The 16116-nt window shown below is 34.9% G+C and overlaps 1 protein-coding gene across 2 annotated transcripts in view; it reads left to right on the forward strand.

Annotated features, from left to right (window-relative positions):
• The window catches only part of PRKD1 (protein kinase D1), a 281925-nt gene that overhangs the window by 197817 nt on the left and 67992 nt on the right, over positions 1-16116 (forward strand). The window contains exons 3-5 of one of the 2 annotated variants that reach the window (XM_074365694.1): positions 5310-5441; positions 6839-6999; positions 14493-14516. In XM_074365694.1, the coding sequence (XP_074221795.1) occupies positions 5310-5441; positions 6839-6999; positions 14493-14516 (317 nt within the window). The remainder of the gene's footprint in view (positions 1-5309; positions 5442-6838; positions 7000-14492; positions 14517-16116) is intronic. The other variant, XM_074365695.1, reaches the window with a different exon arrangement.

A 16116-nucleotide genomic window follows, 5' to 3' on the forward strand; every position in this document is an offset into this window, starting at 1 on the left:
TGGAGAAGCAGAAAGAAATGACCAGCCTAAGGGTGTAGGTGTGTATGTATTAGGTGGCGGAGTGGCAGAAGAGAAGTACACACGTGCAGGCTTAATTTTTTAAGTGCTATCACATATCTGGGCCACAATAGAGTGGAAATGATCTGTTGTCACTTCTCAGTCACCTGTGTCATGGACATTTTGGAGTCATCCTTGCTACCTGTCCTGACAGTACACAAAAGATAATGAAGTGTCAAGAACCCACAAAGTTATAATTATAAAGAAATAGGTAGACAATTGTATAAATTATCTATAATTAAATAAAATCAGGCCATATAAAAATGTTTCCTCTTTTGTTTATCCCATTCTCTGCCTTTCAGAATTCTCTTCATCCTTCAAGGTTCTGTTCAGTATCCCTCCTTGATGAAGCTTTCCCTTGCTGACCCAGGCAGTCTTAGCTACCCTTTCTCTTGTGTTTCCTACCTTGCCTTTTGTTTTATGACTATTTATGGTTCTGTCATCCTCATTTTTGAAGCCTCAACAACAGATACTATTCTTGTCATTTTTCTATTTCCAATATGTACTATATTATAATACATATATATTACTATGTAGTAGCTTATAGATTTATTAGTAAAACATAGCATTAATCAGCTATCTACTTGAAGTTATTAGGCCTGCTGGACCTACATGAACTGATTTAAGAAGGATATGAAAATGTCTCAATTTTAAATGCTTACTTTTAGAACTATCACCACCAAATAGAAGTTACAGAGGAGTATTTGGGGCTCAGTATAAAAAAAACTTTCTAATCATTTGAGATATTTACAAATGTAATAAACTAATTTTTGAGTAGTCATCATTCCACTAATGAACATTCTCACTCTCAGGAAACACAGGGTTATTTATGTATATCTATTATGTGTGTGTATGGATGAATGATAGGATGTTAAAGTAGATATAGTTTCTTATCCATAGAATACTTTAAAACTGATGAATATGTGTATTTATGTGGGGGGGAATGGTATTCAGAAGCTATTTTCAGTATTCCAGAGGTTAAGAAAAAAAAACAAATTTATCTATAACAACTCTTTAACAGTTTTTAAAAGTTTCATAATGTTTTGTTTGGACCACACTTAACCAGTTGAATGACACTGGTTATCATGTGGACAACAAGCTCTAATTGACTGTTAGTTATGTATTACCTTTGATTTTTATAAAAATTTTAAAACCAGTTATTGTTACTAACTCCAATTTGTTTGGAGGGAAGAAGGATTTCAAAAAATGAAGTCCATGAGGATAGCATGTTAAAAGGATTTTTGATCATGAACTGAATTAATTTCATTCTGCATGTTATTTCATGGACTCTGTTTCCCCAGTATTTTTTGCATCTCTTAGATAAGGAAGCACCTTACAATAGTGATGTGTTATGTTTAATTGCAGTATTTTTTAAATCTTCCCTAGTGATTCATAAAATAAAGATACAGTTTGTAATCCATAGTGTTTTTAATGGTCAGAGGATATGATGATTTGATTCAGAGTGGCTGAGAGAATCTGTATGGTTCAGATGTCAGGCTGTCTGCATCAAGATCCTGTGTTAACCTAGGGCAGCTCCTTAGTTTTGCTGAGACTCAGTTTCTCATCTGTAAAATGGGGATGTTAATAATACCTACTTCATAGATTGCTTGTGAAAAATTCAATGGGATGATACTTGGAATGTGTTAAGCGTTTCTTCTTGTATCTGTCCCAACTTGTCAATGCCAGAAAGAGTTAATGCTTCTCCCAAATTCCTAAAATTACCGGTTAAAAAAAATTATTGAAAATCTTGGAAGATGTGACATTATTTTATTTTATTATGCAAATAATTTTGACCTCCAGAGAGTATTTATTTTACTTCAGAAGCCTCATTTCTTCTGTACTGCTAACCAAACAGTTCATTCCATTTTGTGTAACAATTTGTAATGAACCTTAAAAGAACTACTGATTATCTTAGAGTTTTTGGCTCAATTACCTGTTTCAAATGCTCAAGGACTAAGGAAAGCATGTCATTTTCTCCTCTCCTGCACCGTGGAGTATAACAATAGACTGTGAATAGAGCAAATCAAAGAGACACAAATACCAGCGTAAGGAGCCCATTGTGTTTAGTTTGTAGTCCTGTCATATGGGTTTTAATTTAGGTCACTTGATTGATTATGACATACTGACAGCACACTGTCCTCTCTTGGAATCTTTAGACACTTTAATATTTCTATTCTTACCAATCCATTTTGATTCCAAATCTTAAGTGAAATGGAATTACAGCATTCACTTTGTTTTCCTGTGCTAAGTGATTATCTCTGAAGTGCAATTTTGTGATTAGGCAAGATGGCGTGCATACACTCAGCTAATGCTGATTTCCCCCAGGGTGCAGAACAGGTAAATTCATAATGAATGGATGTTGTGCTTTGATTTCAAATGCATGTGAAACCCTGCCACACTTAGTAGTTTTATTTTAAAAATGTATTTAATTATTCTAAAATTAACAGGAGAACATTAAAATTGAACTTTAGAAAATGGCATTTAAACGTAAGTCAAGTGTGCTAACTGCTTATGAATGTTAATCTCTTTCAAAAAGTGAAAAAACAAACGTACCTGACATAAATTGGGTGGGGGGACGTCATTGAAAATCTTCTTTTTAATTAATTATATTCTTTCTGATTGATTCAAAAAATATCTGAACGCAGCTTGATATTAGTATTGTCAAATTCTAATGTTCCTTATTTTGAAAACTACCATAATTATTCAGCTAATTGCTATCATAGTACTGTCATAGTTGTTTGGTCCTGAGGGGTGGAGGGTGGGAGGGGGTGGAGGGTTGGGGGAAGGAGGCAGAGGAGAAGTTAGGAGTTACTGGTTGCCACAAAATATTTTCTTTAACTATTTTCTTTGCTGTTTTAAAAACAAATTTTGTCAATGCATGTGAGAGATCAGTTTTAAAGAGACTTTATCATTTACAAAATTAGACACATTTTGACCAGTTTACAAAAGTAGATGATGGATACCCAAACCAGACCTTTTTACTGATTTACTTAGAGTAAGCATTGATCATAATATTGTGAATCTTGAAGTGTGAAACATAATAATGCAATTTCCCCATCTGATTTCCATTGAAATCCTTTTTATAAGGAATATTAACACTAATCAGAACTCCATGTAGGCAATACTGAAGCCAGTTACTTGGCTACAGTTCTTAATTAGCTCCTTTTTGTCACACTTAAATCTCTTAGCATGATGTCCAGTATACAGTGAGAGCTCAATAAAGCTTAGCTTATTAGTATTCTCATTATCTTTCCATTGAGTAAAGGTAGTACCTTTAATAAGTTGATAGTTGATTTTCAATAATAAAGCACATTCATTTGGAATCAAGTACTTTTATTCAAAGTCCAAGGGCAAACCAACCCATTAAAATTTTTTTATCTCCTCTTACGGTCCAGGTATTCTCTGAACTATCAGTAATATTCTTTCTGGTTGAAGTAATTCACTTTCCTGCATGTTCTGTTGTCAGTTGCCCTGAGGGATGTGATACCCTCAACACAGTCCTCATAATTTTGGACACCTATCTAGCAGAGATGAATTGCCTACAGTTCGGCATTCACTCTGTCACCTCTTGCATGCTTAACGAGGTAAGCACTTCATAAGTACACCCAATGGGTGATTAGTTAGCCCATACTGCTGGTGAAGGCACCATCAGGAAGACTGCAAATGTTTATTCTCCATATCATAGGGCTTTTGGAAATAACTCTTTGGGCAGAGTTAGGGAAGATAAGATGTTACACTGGTATGATAAGATGTAACAGTGGCTTGGGGACAAAACACTTGTGAGTTGTAGTGTTAGTTATAATTAGTAACTTAGGCCAAATTTTGTAGCTTCTTTGAACGTTCAAAGTTATTTTATAGTTATTGTGGAGTTTTTTGTTTGTTTTTGTCTGTCTTTCCTGCTGTCTGGTAGGCTCTATAAAAATGTCTTACTTATGTTTACATCTTTATCCTTGGCATGGTGCCACTGACAACACTGAAAAGGTGTTGAATAAATGTAGGTGGAAAAAAGGAAGGCAAGGAAAGAAACAGGAGGAAGAGAAAGGAGGGTGGAACTGCAGGATATATTTAAAGCCTGAATTTTCCCCCAAATTGTCTTTGCATAAAACCTTATGACATCAAGTGCACATGGTTCTGTTCTGATATTAAAGGAAGTTTAAACTTCAAGGATTTGAAGAAGTCACTGTCACTCAGACCTTCTCTTCTTATGTTTGGGAAGCTGAGGCTTATGATGAAGTGAGTGAGGTGCCACCCAGGTAATGGGAAAGCCTCATCCAGCTCCTCTCACTTGCAGGTCAGCACTCTCTGGTCTGGGCAACCTCACTATCAGGATGTGTGCAAACAGGTGTAGAAAGATACAGTCCTACCAAATAGAATGTGGGGGAAAGGGTTGGCCTTTCACTTTCACTTCTCTGTACCTTTCTATTTCTTGATTTCAGCTTGCACTATTTTATAACATAATAACAAAAATCACGTGTAAAGTATAACTTTTTAAAAATAATGAATGTCAGTACTCTGTATGAATACCATATGCAATAAATAACAAGAAGCAGTAACACAGAGTTCCCCAGAGCATGAGTATGATTTGCGAAAGTGTATTTCTTGGAGTGGACTGAAATTCACCAGCGTGTGTATTAAATCCCTCTGTTTGACATATTGGTGAGGAGGCTGCTGGGTTATTTTTAGGCTAGGATTTAAATGCTTGGTTATATTACCTAAGAGTTCAAACAACTCTATCTCTCCAAGAAGAGGCTGCTCAGATTTCTTATTTGTCTTCCAGTTGGGCCCCACCCTTATAATGTACCTCTTCAAGGTCATATTCAAGTACACTGTCTTCTGATCTGTCTAAATTCAATTCATCAAATGTTTTCTTTTCCTTAGTATCTCTGAATACCTATCTGGTTCATTGAAGTAAGAGAAAAAGCAAAGTACTTGGAAGTAACATATCCTGTATTTGTAAATCAGGTTGAAGTATCGTTTCATTCACGCTTTCCTCTAGCATTTTGGCTATTTTTGAAGTGGCCTGAGACCTTGGCAAACAGGAAGACTGGAGAGAGGTTGCTGTGCTACCCCTTGTAAAGCTGTGGTTGGGAAAAATGGAGTGTCATGGCTACAAGTCAAGCAGCACTGCATCTTATCTTCCCTCACTTTGCCTAGAGTTACAGCCATACTTGCATGGTAGTTATCTTGCATACTGATCATCTACAGATCGGGGTATCCATTCAACTTATTTTTCAATGTTGCTGTTTTCACAGCTTCTGCCACCTTTGAAGACTTCCAGATCCGTCCCCACACTCTCTTTGTTCACTCGTACAGAGCTCCAGCTTTCTGTGATCACTGTGGAGAAATGTTGTGGGGGCTGGTACGTCAAGGACTTAAATGTGAAGGTAAGGTACTTCCTTCCCCAGCCAAGTCGCATGTGTGCCTGCTGGACTTCTCAGCTTCTGTCATGCCCTCTACAGACACGTCTTCCTTCCCTCAGATTATCTTGCTGGGTTTGTCAGGGAAGAAGGTGCACAGATTCTGCTCTGTTCACGTCTTTCCATTTCCTGTCTCCAAAACATATTAACTCTGATCTGGGAAACCAGATTCGCCTCTCTTTCCCCCTATATCCTGTGGATATGCTTCCCCTCTATTTCATGTTGGTTATTTTGGCATCAGGCTAGACATACAGTTTGCATCTTAAGCCAGAATTTGAATAGTAGGCATTCCATAAACATTTGTGGAAATGAACTGAGAGTCAGATTACTCAAACCATCCAACATCACTCAGCTGTTGAGTGGCAGGCTGGAACTTGTACCCAGGTTTCTACACCGCAATCATAGTTTTATCATCCTCCAGGGATAGAACTCCTTGAACTGCACAATTCACATTGCTAGAACACTATGATATAATCTTTAAAATTGGCCAAATCATACCCTGCTCTCTTTGGATTAAGGGATTGGGAGGAGGGATAGAGCTGTTTGAATTTTGACCAAGAAATCCAGGCATTTATGATGAAAGCCAGAAACACAATAACCATAATTTTTTAAATTTCTGTCTGTAAGAAGGGAAGTTAGGAGACTGTAATCTAGGAGAAAGTGTACCTAACTTACAGTTTTATGAAAATTTGGTCTACCATGTGACACACGGAGAAATTCTGTGTAGTAAAACTCCATGAGAGAATTGTGAACAGTAGAAATATGGTAAGGAAAGTAGCGCTTTCCTAAATATCTACCATATGGAAACCAGCATGTGAGGTATTTTAAATATTTTCTTAATGATTCTGCAAGGTAATTAGTATCCCCATTTTACAGACAGAAAAACTGGGATGAAGTAATTTGTTTAAGGCCTTGTTGACAAACAAGTTGTGGAGCCATGATTCAAATCAATGTAGTTCAAAATTTGTGACGCATTATGATTAATTTTCCCTCTGTGCCCACTCCCACTAGAACTTGTGACGTGTAAAAATGGCTCCGATCATCTTTTTGGAGTTTTGTTGCTTGATTCCCTCAAAGCCCAAGTCCATTGTGTTAGAAAACATCTTAAAAAAATGATCATCAGGGTAGTTACTGAACTCATAACCAGGGTAGCTTCTGAGCTCATCCAATAAAATCAGATTTCAAAACCAAGCTTATTGATGCATTGGGAAAAATCAGAAGGAGCTCAGAAGAAAACTTAAGATTCAGGCAGCCTCAAGAAAAATGGAAGCAGTACTGTTTTTGAAAATTCATGATTTACAACTTACACTAGAATAGCTTTTAATTCATGGTTGAAAAAAGTCATTTTTGCTTTCGCTTTCCAGGGTGTGGTCTGAATTACCACAAGAGATGTGCATTTAAAATCCCCAACAACTGCAGTGGCGTGAGGCGGAGAAGGCTCTCGAATGTTTCCCTTACTGGGCTCAGCACCGTCCGCACAGCATCTGCCGAGCTCTCCACCAGTGCCCCTGATGAGCCCCTTCTGGTATGGCCTCCTGTTTATCCATTTCCTCATTACATGAGAAATCTGTAGGGCGATGTGATCAGTGTGGATCCAAGACAGTGCCCTGGGAGGGAGGACACAGCCAGGCTGTTAATGACTCTGTTCCTTCAGGGCCCGTGTTGGTTGGTCAGTGCCTCAACAAATATCCAACAGCTTTGAGTTTGCTTTTATCTGTGAGCTTAGAGCAATTATAAAAATGTGAGGTTTCATCATGATCATGGGGCCAGAGCAGCACAAACTAATGTGTGAATGTTGCAAAACATCGTTTGTCAAAATTTGGAAACCAGAGATAAAAGATATTCTTCTCTGAAGATCATTAGAGTCCTTTGTGGCATAGCTGACTTTATTCTGAGAGAAAATTTGAAATTTGCCCTTATGAATATATGAAAGTGTTTTAATTGCTTGGCATTACTAGCATACATGCCAGTTCATTGTCAGAGTGACACTGATTGACAAATGCCATGAGAAAAATAGCACTTTAATCCCTTAAATATTTCCATTAGCTCTAAAATATATATTTGTGGATATGGCTTAAATATTTCTCTTGAAGAAAGTTAAATTTGGACTTTGCAAACATTCAAAACAAAGTAAAAATTATGGTAATTATGTGCATTATTTAAAATAAGAACATTATTCTGAAATAAGCTAATGCTGTGAGCTTAAATGTCCCATATTTACTCCCTCCACCAATGGATCTTACAAAAACTAATTATAATCTAATTATTATAAGTTAATTCAAGAGAAAAAATTTAAAAATTATCGAAACATTTAGGTTAAGTAAATCCCTGGAGTGGAAAGGGGCAATACATTTTGAAGATATCTCTAAAGAGTTATATGGATTATTTTATTGTTTGGAAAATATTTTATTGTGATCTTTATAGCACTTAAATTTTGTTACAATGTAAACCAGACATAAAACTCATATGAATGCTTATTTTGACAAAAGGAAAAATTCCAGACTTTGTGTTTCTGTGACTTTCTTTTTGTAGTTTCTTATATTTTCTGTTGAGGGGAAGGCAGACACTAAATCCCACTAATAACTAGAAGAATATATTATATTTTGCTGACTATTCAGAATGCATGTGTGTGATTATATATTATTCTATAAAGTTATTTTAGTTAGAAATAATGATACTCTTACTGAAAGGTACTTAAATCAAAATCTGTTTACTTCTTCAAATAATTCTTATATCACCTGCCCAACTCTGAAGTTTCTTGATTTTGTTTGAATTTTTGTAAGTAGTGATATTATAAGTTACAACAGTTACTCTTGTTGCTTTTAAGTGTAGTCACTGAGAGTCATACCCTTTACATGAAAGACATTTAAAACAAGTTTAAGAAATAGAATTATAAAATTAATTGTGTATAGTTTTGTTTTACCAGGAAAAGATTTTACAAAGTTATTTAGCATCTCACAAGATATCTAAAGTTCTAAAGTCATTCTTCATTAGAATAGATTAGAATGTACATAATGCTAAAGAGTCTTCTTTTAAAACTCTCAGTTTTTTATAATATACATATATATATGTATACATATATACATGTATGTATATATACTTCAACACATCATATATACATTAGATATTTAAGTATAAATTAAATTATTATATGCATGCATTTATGTATAAATATAAATACATAATTTATACATACATTTAAGTTATAAAACAAATCTTTAATGCAGGTTTTTGTGTTTTTCATCCAAATTATTTAATTGTTTTATTTAATCAGATTACATAATTATTTATTTCAATTACTTGATTACAAGCTATATTATACATCAGATGTTGAAATTCATTAGCACTTTATTACTAAATGGAAAATTTTTTGTAGTAGAATGCTTAAAAATATATTTTAAAATATATTTTAAAAAATCAGATTTTAACTTTATCTGCCAAGAATGCTTGTAAAAGTTTGATCAAATTGGATATTTATGAGGTGAGAAAATATTGGGACCACAATATACTTTGAAAGATATTATTATAAACTTTCATAACCTTGTTTAAAATGCCCTATGGGTAACCTCTAAATGAGAAATGCCTTTGGAAATAATGTTTGTGACACACTGGCTCTCAGAATCATGTTTTACATTCATCGAAGCCCTTTGTGTCCCTGTGGGTGCCTATGTCTCTTTTCACATGTTTGGAATTCTGTGAATATATCTCTTCATCCCTAGGCAAAACAGGCCAGTAACTATAGTTTAAAAATTGCAGTGAATGCCTAGTCAAAGGTAATATGGTAGTGATAGTAAAACCTTTTAGTTCTGTGTACATTAAGGAATAGTTTCCATTCCTGTAAAGGCGATGGCCTAGATGAAGATCGCATTGCTTGAGGGGAGGGTCTAGCTCAAGTGGTAGAGCACATGCTTAGCCTGCATGAGGTCCTGGGTTTGATCCCCAGTACCTCCATCAAAAAAAATAATAAAATTAATAAACCTAATTACTTGCTCCCCCCCCAAAAAAACTTAAAAACTTTAAAAAAAGAAAAGATGGCATTGCTATCTAATGCCACTAGACTGCCCATGTTGCAAGTCTGCCATAAGTGTAGATTTTCTCCCAAATATAAGAAAATGATTTTTCTCTTCCATACTCGATTGCCTGTTTTGACTATAAAATCACCATTTCACATGCGGATTGAGATAATGGCAATTCTATTAATTTCTCCATTTTTGTCACATCAGTTGAATGTTGGATTTCTGTAGAGCTGCTAAGATAGAAAGTATAACAGCATAGATCTTAGGCTTTATCTGTCGTCAACTTTGGCAGTAAGCTGTATCTGTTATTCCAACCATGATGCAGTCTATCTGTTAAGAAAATCAAAAATGTAGTCAGTTTATGGCACAACAGCTTTGCAGAGGTGTATGTCTTTTTGTACCTTATTACCTGTGTTAGAAGGAAATAAGAAAAACTCAGTAAATCTTTAAGGAGGACACACTAATATGTTGTTTCATTATGGTTAAATATACTTATCAAGATTATATCAATTTTATAAACTTTTAGACAATTGCAGAAGAGAATTCAGAATTAAATGATCCTGTAATTTCCCTATGCTTTGCTCATCTTTTAAAAAATGTACAGATGTTCTTGTGGTATTTAGGAAAAGTTAAAACATTTGAAACCATGTGATGCAATGCTTATTCTTAGGTAAAAAGTTAGTAATCTGTTCTAGAACTTCTGCTCCTAGCCTTAAAAATCCTCTTAGCCCCATTTATTCTTTTCTCCTCTCCTCCACCCAACCCTCTACCAACCACTGACTCTTTTTTTTTACTGTCCCTGTAGTTTGGCCTTTTTCAGAATGTCACATAGTGGGAGTCATACAGTATGTGTACCCTTTCTAGTTTGGCTTCTTTCACTTAGTGCACATTTAAGTTTCCTCCATGTATTTTTATGTCTTGACAGCTCATTTCATCTTAGCATGGAATAACATCTCATTGTCTAGGTGTCTACAGTTCATTTATCCATTCACCTTACAAAGGACACTTGGTTGCTTCCAAGTTTTGGCAGTTATGAATAAGACTGCCGTAAACATCTGTTTATAGGCTTTTGTGTAGACATAAGTTTTCAGCTCTTCTGAGTAAGTATCAAGGAGCACAATTACCATGTCATATGGTAAGATTATGTTTTGTCAGAAACCGCTGAACTGTCTTCCAAAGTGGCTGTACCATTTTGTGTTTCCCATTAGCAATGAATGAGAGTTCCTGTTACTATATATCTTTTCCAGCATTTGGTGTTGTCAGTGTTCTGGGTTTTGGCCATTCTGATAGGTGTGTAGTGGTTTCTTGTTGTTACTTTAATTTTCATTTCCCTGATGACATATGATGTGGAACTTCTTTTCATGTGCTTATTTGCCATCCATATATCTTCTTTGATGAGGTTTTTATTAAGATCTTTTGCCCATTTTTTAATTGGGTTGTTTGTTTTATTATTGTGGAGTTTTAGGAGTTCTTTGTATATTTTGGATAACAGTCTTTATTAAATGTGTCTTCTGCAAATATTTCGCAAATGTTTTCTGCCAGTCTGTGGCTTGTCTTCTAGTTCTCTTAACCTTGTCTTACATTTAATGAAGTCCAGCTTATCAGTTATTTCTTGCATGGATCATTCTTTTAGTTATATATCTAAAAAGACATCACCATATCCAAACTCTTTAGGTTTTCTATGGTATTATCTTCTATGATTTTTATAGTGTTGTGTTTCATATTTAGGTCTATAATCCATGCAGAGTTAATTTTTTGTGATGTGTGTAAAGTCTGTGTCTAGATTCATTTGTTTACACATGGATGTCCAGTTGTTCCAGCATCATTTATTGAAGAGACCATCTTTGCTTCATTTAATTGCCTTTGTTCCTTTGTGAAAGGTGAGTTGACTATATTTATGGGGGCCTATTTTGGGGCTCACTATTCTGATTCATTGATCTGTGATTCTTTTTACCAATAGCACACTGTTTTGATTATTATATCTTTATAGTAAGTCTTGAAGTTGGGTAGCACCAGTCCTCCAACTTCAACTTTGTTCTTCTCCTTCAGTGTTGTATTAACTATTCTGGGTCTTTTGTCTCTCCACATAAACTATAGAATCACTTTGTTGATATCCATAAAATAACTTGCTGAGCTTTTGATTGGGATTGCACTGAATCTATAGATCAAGTTGGGAAGAACTGACATATTAACAGTGTTGAGTCTTTCTATCCATGAACATGGACTATCTGAGCATTATTTCACTCTTCTTTGATGTCACTCATCAGAGTTTTGTAGTTTTCTTCAGATAGATATTGTATATATTTTGTTAGGGTTATACCTAAGTATTTCATTTTGAGGGGATGCTAATGTGAATAGTATCATTACAAACATGCCTTTAATATTTTTATTCACAGTAGCTAAAAGCTAGAAACAAATAGTTGTACAATCATACAATGGAATTGTATACAGCAATACAGCAGTAGAATTGAGGAACTGTTGATTCACTCAACAGCATATATGAATCTCACAAAATAATATTTTGGGGGAAAAAACAGGCACAAAAAAGTATATGCTTATGAATCCAGTATATGAATTTCTAATTGAGAAAAAATAATTTATGGTGAGAGACATCAGAATAATGGTTCATCTTAGTCAAATGCCGACTGAGAGGGAACAGGAGAGAGCCTTCTGGTTGCTGGAAATATTCTATATCTTGTTCTGGGTAGAGGTTACATGTGAAACCTCATCAGGTTGTACACCTAGAATTTTCTGTACTTTATTCCATATAAATTATACCACAATAAAAATGTTTTTGGAAATGGAAATGATAGTAACAAGTAGCTGTCCAAATAGCAAGTTAGAAGGTCATTAGGTTTCTTCATCACAAGTCGTGTGAGAAAAGAATGAAATATTATGTCAGAATAATTAATAATTAAAGTTAATTCTGAGATTTCTGTTAGTCAATTTAAAGAAAATGGGGGTATAGAAATTACATTATTCTGTAACGGGAAATAAATTATTTGAGTGCTAAATGAAAAGTAATATACCAAATCATCCTGATATATACACATAGTAGTCATTTGCGTAACCAACATTATTTTCTACAGTAGTCTTCACCACAGCTACAAAACTGTGACTCATACGACCATCTTAAGGAGAAAACAAAAATAAAAACAAAACTCTAGTATAAAATTACAACCAACTACCAAAGGAATAGGTGGCTCTCTTTTTCTTGATAACCTGTGGACATTTCTGGTGATTCTAATTTGATAACAGGGGAGAAATACAGAGATGTGTGTTTCTATAATTTTTTCTTCAAAAATAATGGTGCTATAAAATATTCTGCAAGAAAAATACTTTCCTAGTCAAATAAGATTGGGAAATGCTTCTTGGCCTATCCGGGTACCAGATATCACAGTATTCATTATACATATTTATGGTTCTCAGAAGCCTTGCAATAATGAAATCAGTGTTCCTAAATTGGCTCAAATATGTAATCCCTCGTTCTCATAAAACCTAGGAATATCTAATGGGGAAAAACATGCACTTTGAGAGCTGATAATTTAGAGGAATAAGTGAATTAATGCACATTGCATAAATTGTCACCAGGTATTACATGCTCTGAACAGCACTCAGCTGAAGTTGGATTCTGATGATGGCCCAGAACGGAGCCATGCAGGACTGCAAATTGGAGGAAAATTCTGATCTTTGGGATATCAGATATGTTAATGACAAGGATAGTATCTTATTATAGAAATTGAGAAACTTGATTGATTTCCTCTCCCAAAAGAAAGCTTTGCCACTTCTGTATGAATATGTCCCATAAAAGTACATTTGAGTAGTTACACTTTTTCCTCCAAAGTCATGTTTGGATCTGGCCAAATGAGCGGTTGTTGCCCCTGAGTTCTGTACATGCTTCATGTTAATCCATAAATCTAACAGGTTACTGCATAGCAGTCTTAGCACAACCTCAATCTAAATGTACACCACTTCTGAAAGTCTCTGACAAAATGAGTTAGCTGTAGGTTGCAAATTAGGATACAAGGGTTGAGAGAACAGATAATAGGATTTTTCTCAAAGTGCAGTGGTTTATTCAGCCCTGGAAATGTCACTGATTTCAAAACACAGTCATGCATTTTTGTTAAGACAGAGCCAACTATATTTTCGTTTTCATTTGTTTTCTAGTTATCAGATAGAGTTGCCCCCAAAAGCTTGACGGAACAGAGATGAAAAAGAGCATATTCAGCATAAATTACCAGATATGCGTCTACTTAACCAAAGCTGTTTCTTAACATTTTTCATTGATACTCCTTCTCCTCTTAAAAAAATTCATAATAACCTTTCTACTTTTGAATTGTATTTCACTTTGAATGAAATCAGACAGAAAACAATGATAAGCAGCAAAGACTCTAAATCAAGCAAAGAACACACTGTCGACATATTTCTCTCATTAAAACTCTAACCCATTATTGGACTTTCCAGGTTTGTAAAGCACTGACTGATACTGATTGTTCATCAGCTTGTTCTTGCCTGCAGGCAGATGACAACTATGTCACATTTGATTACTTTGATGACCTTTTTCTTTCTTTTCCCATTGAGAGGATGAATTATTGTGAAGAAAATCTAATCTTTCACTTAAAGGTCAAAATGCTTCATTCTGACTGTAATTTATTTTCAACAAGGTGTATGAACCATCTTTCATCACTGACATGGTGACAAGTAGATCTTTTTTTTTTTTTAACCTCAGCCAGTTCAAAACTGTAAGCTGTGTTTTTGCAACCTTGAGTTAGTATCTCTAGTTCCATTTAAATGTTAAATAGCAGTTTCCAACCTAGATGTTTCTATGGCCACAAAGACTGATTAGTATAACATTTTGCTTTTTCTTAAAATCATATGTATAGGAAATAATATTATTGAGTAACATGCATTGCTTTCCTCTAATAACACTGTTCTCTTGTCTTTTTCTTCCCTTTATTCTGTACCTTTGTCTGCTTTTTACTCTTACAACTTCATGTTTCAGTCTCCTGTGAGTCCTGGCTTTGAGGTAGGTACTAACTATATTTTGCAAACCAACATTATAATATTAATGAGAATAATTGGCTCAGAATTTAGCTCAGAATCCAACCTATTAAACTGCAGAAAGCCCACGGGGTTTTGTTGTTGTTGTTGTTGTTGTTGTCTTTTCCTGTTGTTATTATTTACGTTTTCACAGTACTCAATAAGACAGAGCAGTGCAGGCATTAGACTAATAGATGGTTTAACAGATAAAATTTTGCCCTCAGATTACTTGGTTCCATAACACTGGTATCTTTTCTATGTAAGTGAGCAAACTAGTTGAGAATAGAACAGAATACAGTCAACACTCATTTTACCTGGTGGCAGGTTACCTGAAATGCATGCATGTTGGAACTGTGTCCTGGTGCTCGCTACCACAGAACTGTGCCAAGTGAGGTCAACATCCCAATAGCCACAAATTTTGGTTGGCACAGTAAGTCAAAAACAAGGACTGCCTGAAGATGAATATAACTTTTCAAGAAAGGAGCTTTGAATCCTTAATATATTATCTCAGTCTATTTAGTTACTTTTTAAAAGGATGGTATGCAAGTATATATATCAAGATCTCAATCCAAGAAGAAATTATATATGGAAAATATATCCTCCAAAATTGGCTTTCTATCTATTTTAAACAATTAATAAACCTAATCATGGAGGAGAAGCAAGCGTTAAAGCAGGGCCCTCTTCTTGTGATAGCTTGTTTTGACCAGTTGACTTGTTAATGTTTAGTTTTTCTTCTTTCTGTACCTCTGATGAATTGAGAGTTGATATATTGTTCTTTTCCTTCATGAGTATAAATTTCAAATACCATTATTATTGTCTCTTCTAAGATGGTCTTGCTAAGATAACTCTAACAAAGAAAGCTCACGAAAACACAACCAGAACATGTTCTGGGTTAAATAAAATTGACACGTCAAGATATCTTGATTCTTAAGATGTAAAATGAAGAAGTCTGCTTCAATAATGGTAAATTTCCATATTTGGAAAATCATCCTGGTTCAAAATATGGCCCTACTTAGAGAAGTCCAGGGTGAATGCTAGGTCAATATAATTTTTGATATTCTTGTAAATTTAAATTTTGTAATTTACAGTGCCTTCCAGATATAATTTTAAATGTAAACTAGTATCTTTCCCTTCAAATTATCCCTTGGGAATAAAGCCAAACGAGGACAGGAAGCATTTTGCAATTCCCTCTCCTACACTGAAATGGGAGCAGATTGTGTAAAGGAGGACTGAACAGTAGTGTGCTCCTCTGTGGAAGGTGCACAACTTAGAGACAGCCAGGCCTTCACGGGATAGCTCCTGAGGGAAATAAGATGAATTTTCTGCATAAGCTATTGTTCTTGAGGTCGTTTATATCGCGTTTGTTGAAAAGGTAATAAACTTTTCTTTTTTCTTTATAAATATCTTGAAAGAAAATGATTCACAAAATTTGACCAATATTTCAGAGGAATATTTTAGTGACAGTTTGTGATCTGCAGAATCGTTCAAGAATCCTGGTCCTGGCTCCAGGTCCAGTATGAACTAGTCAGTTTACGCTTTCAGGTTTGTAACTGCAGGATGCAAAACTTGGATCAGTCTCTGCCCTT

Source organism: Camelus bactrianus, chromosome 6 (assembly GCF_048773025.1).
Source record: "Camelus bactrianus isolate YW-2024 breed Bactrian camel chromosome 6, ASM4877302v1, whole genome shotgun sequence".
NCBI lineage: Eukaryota > Metazoa > Chordata > Mammalia > Artiodactyla > Camelidae > Camelus > Camelus bactrianus.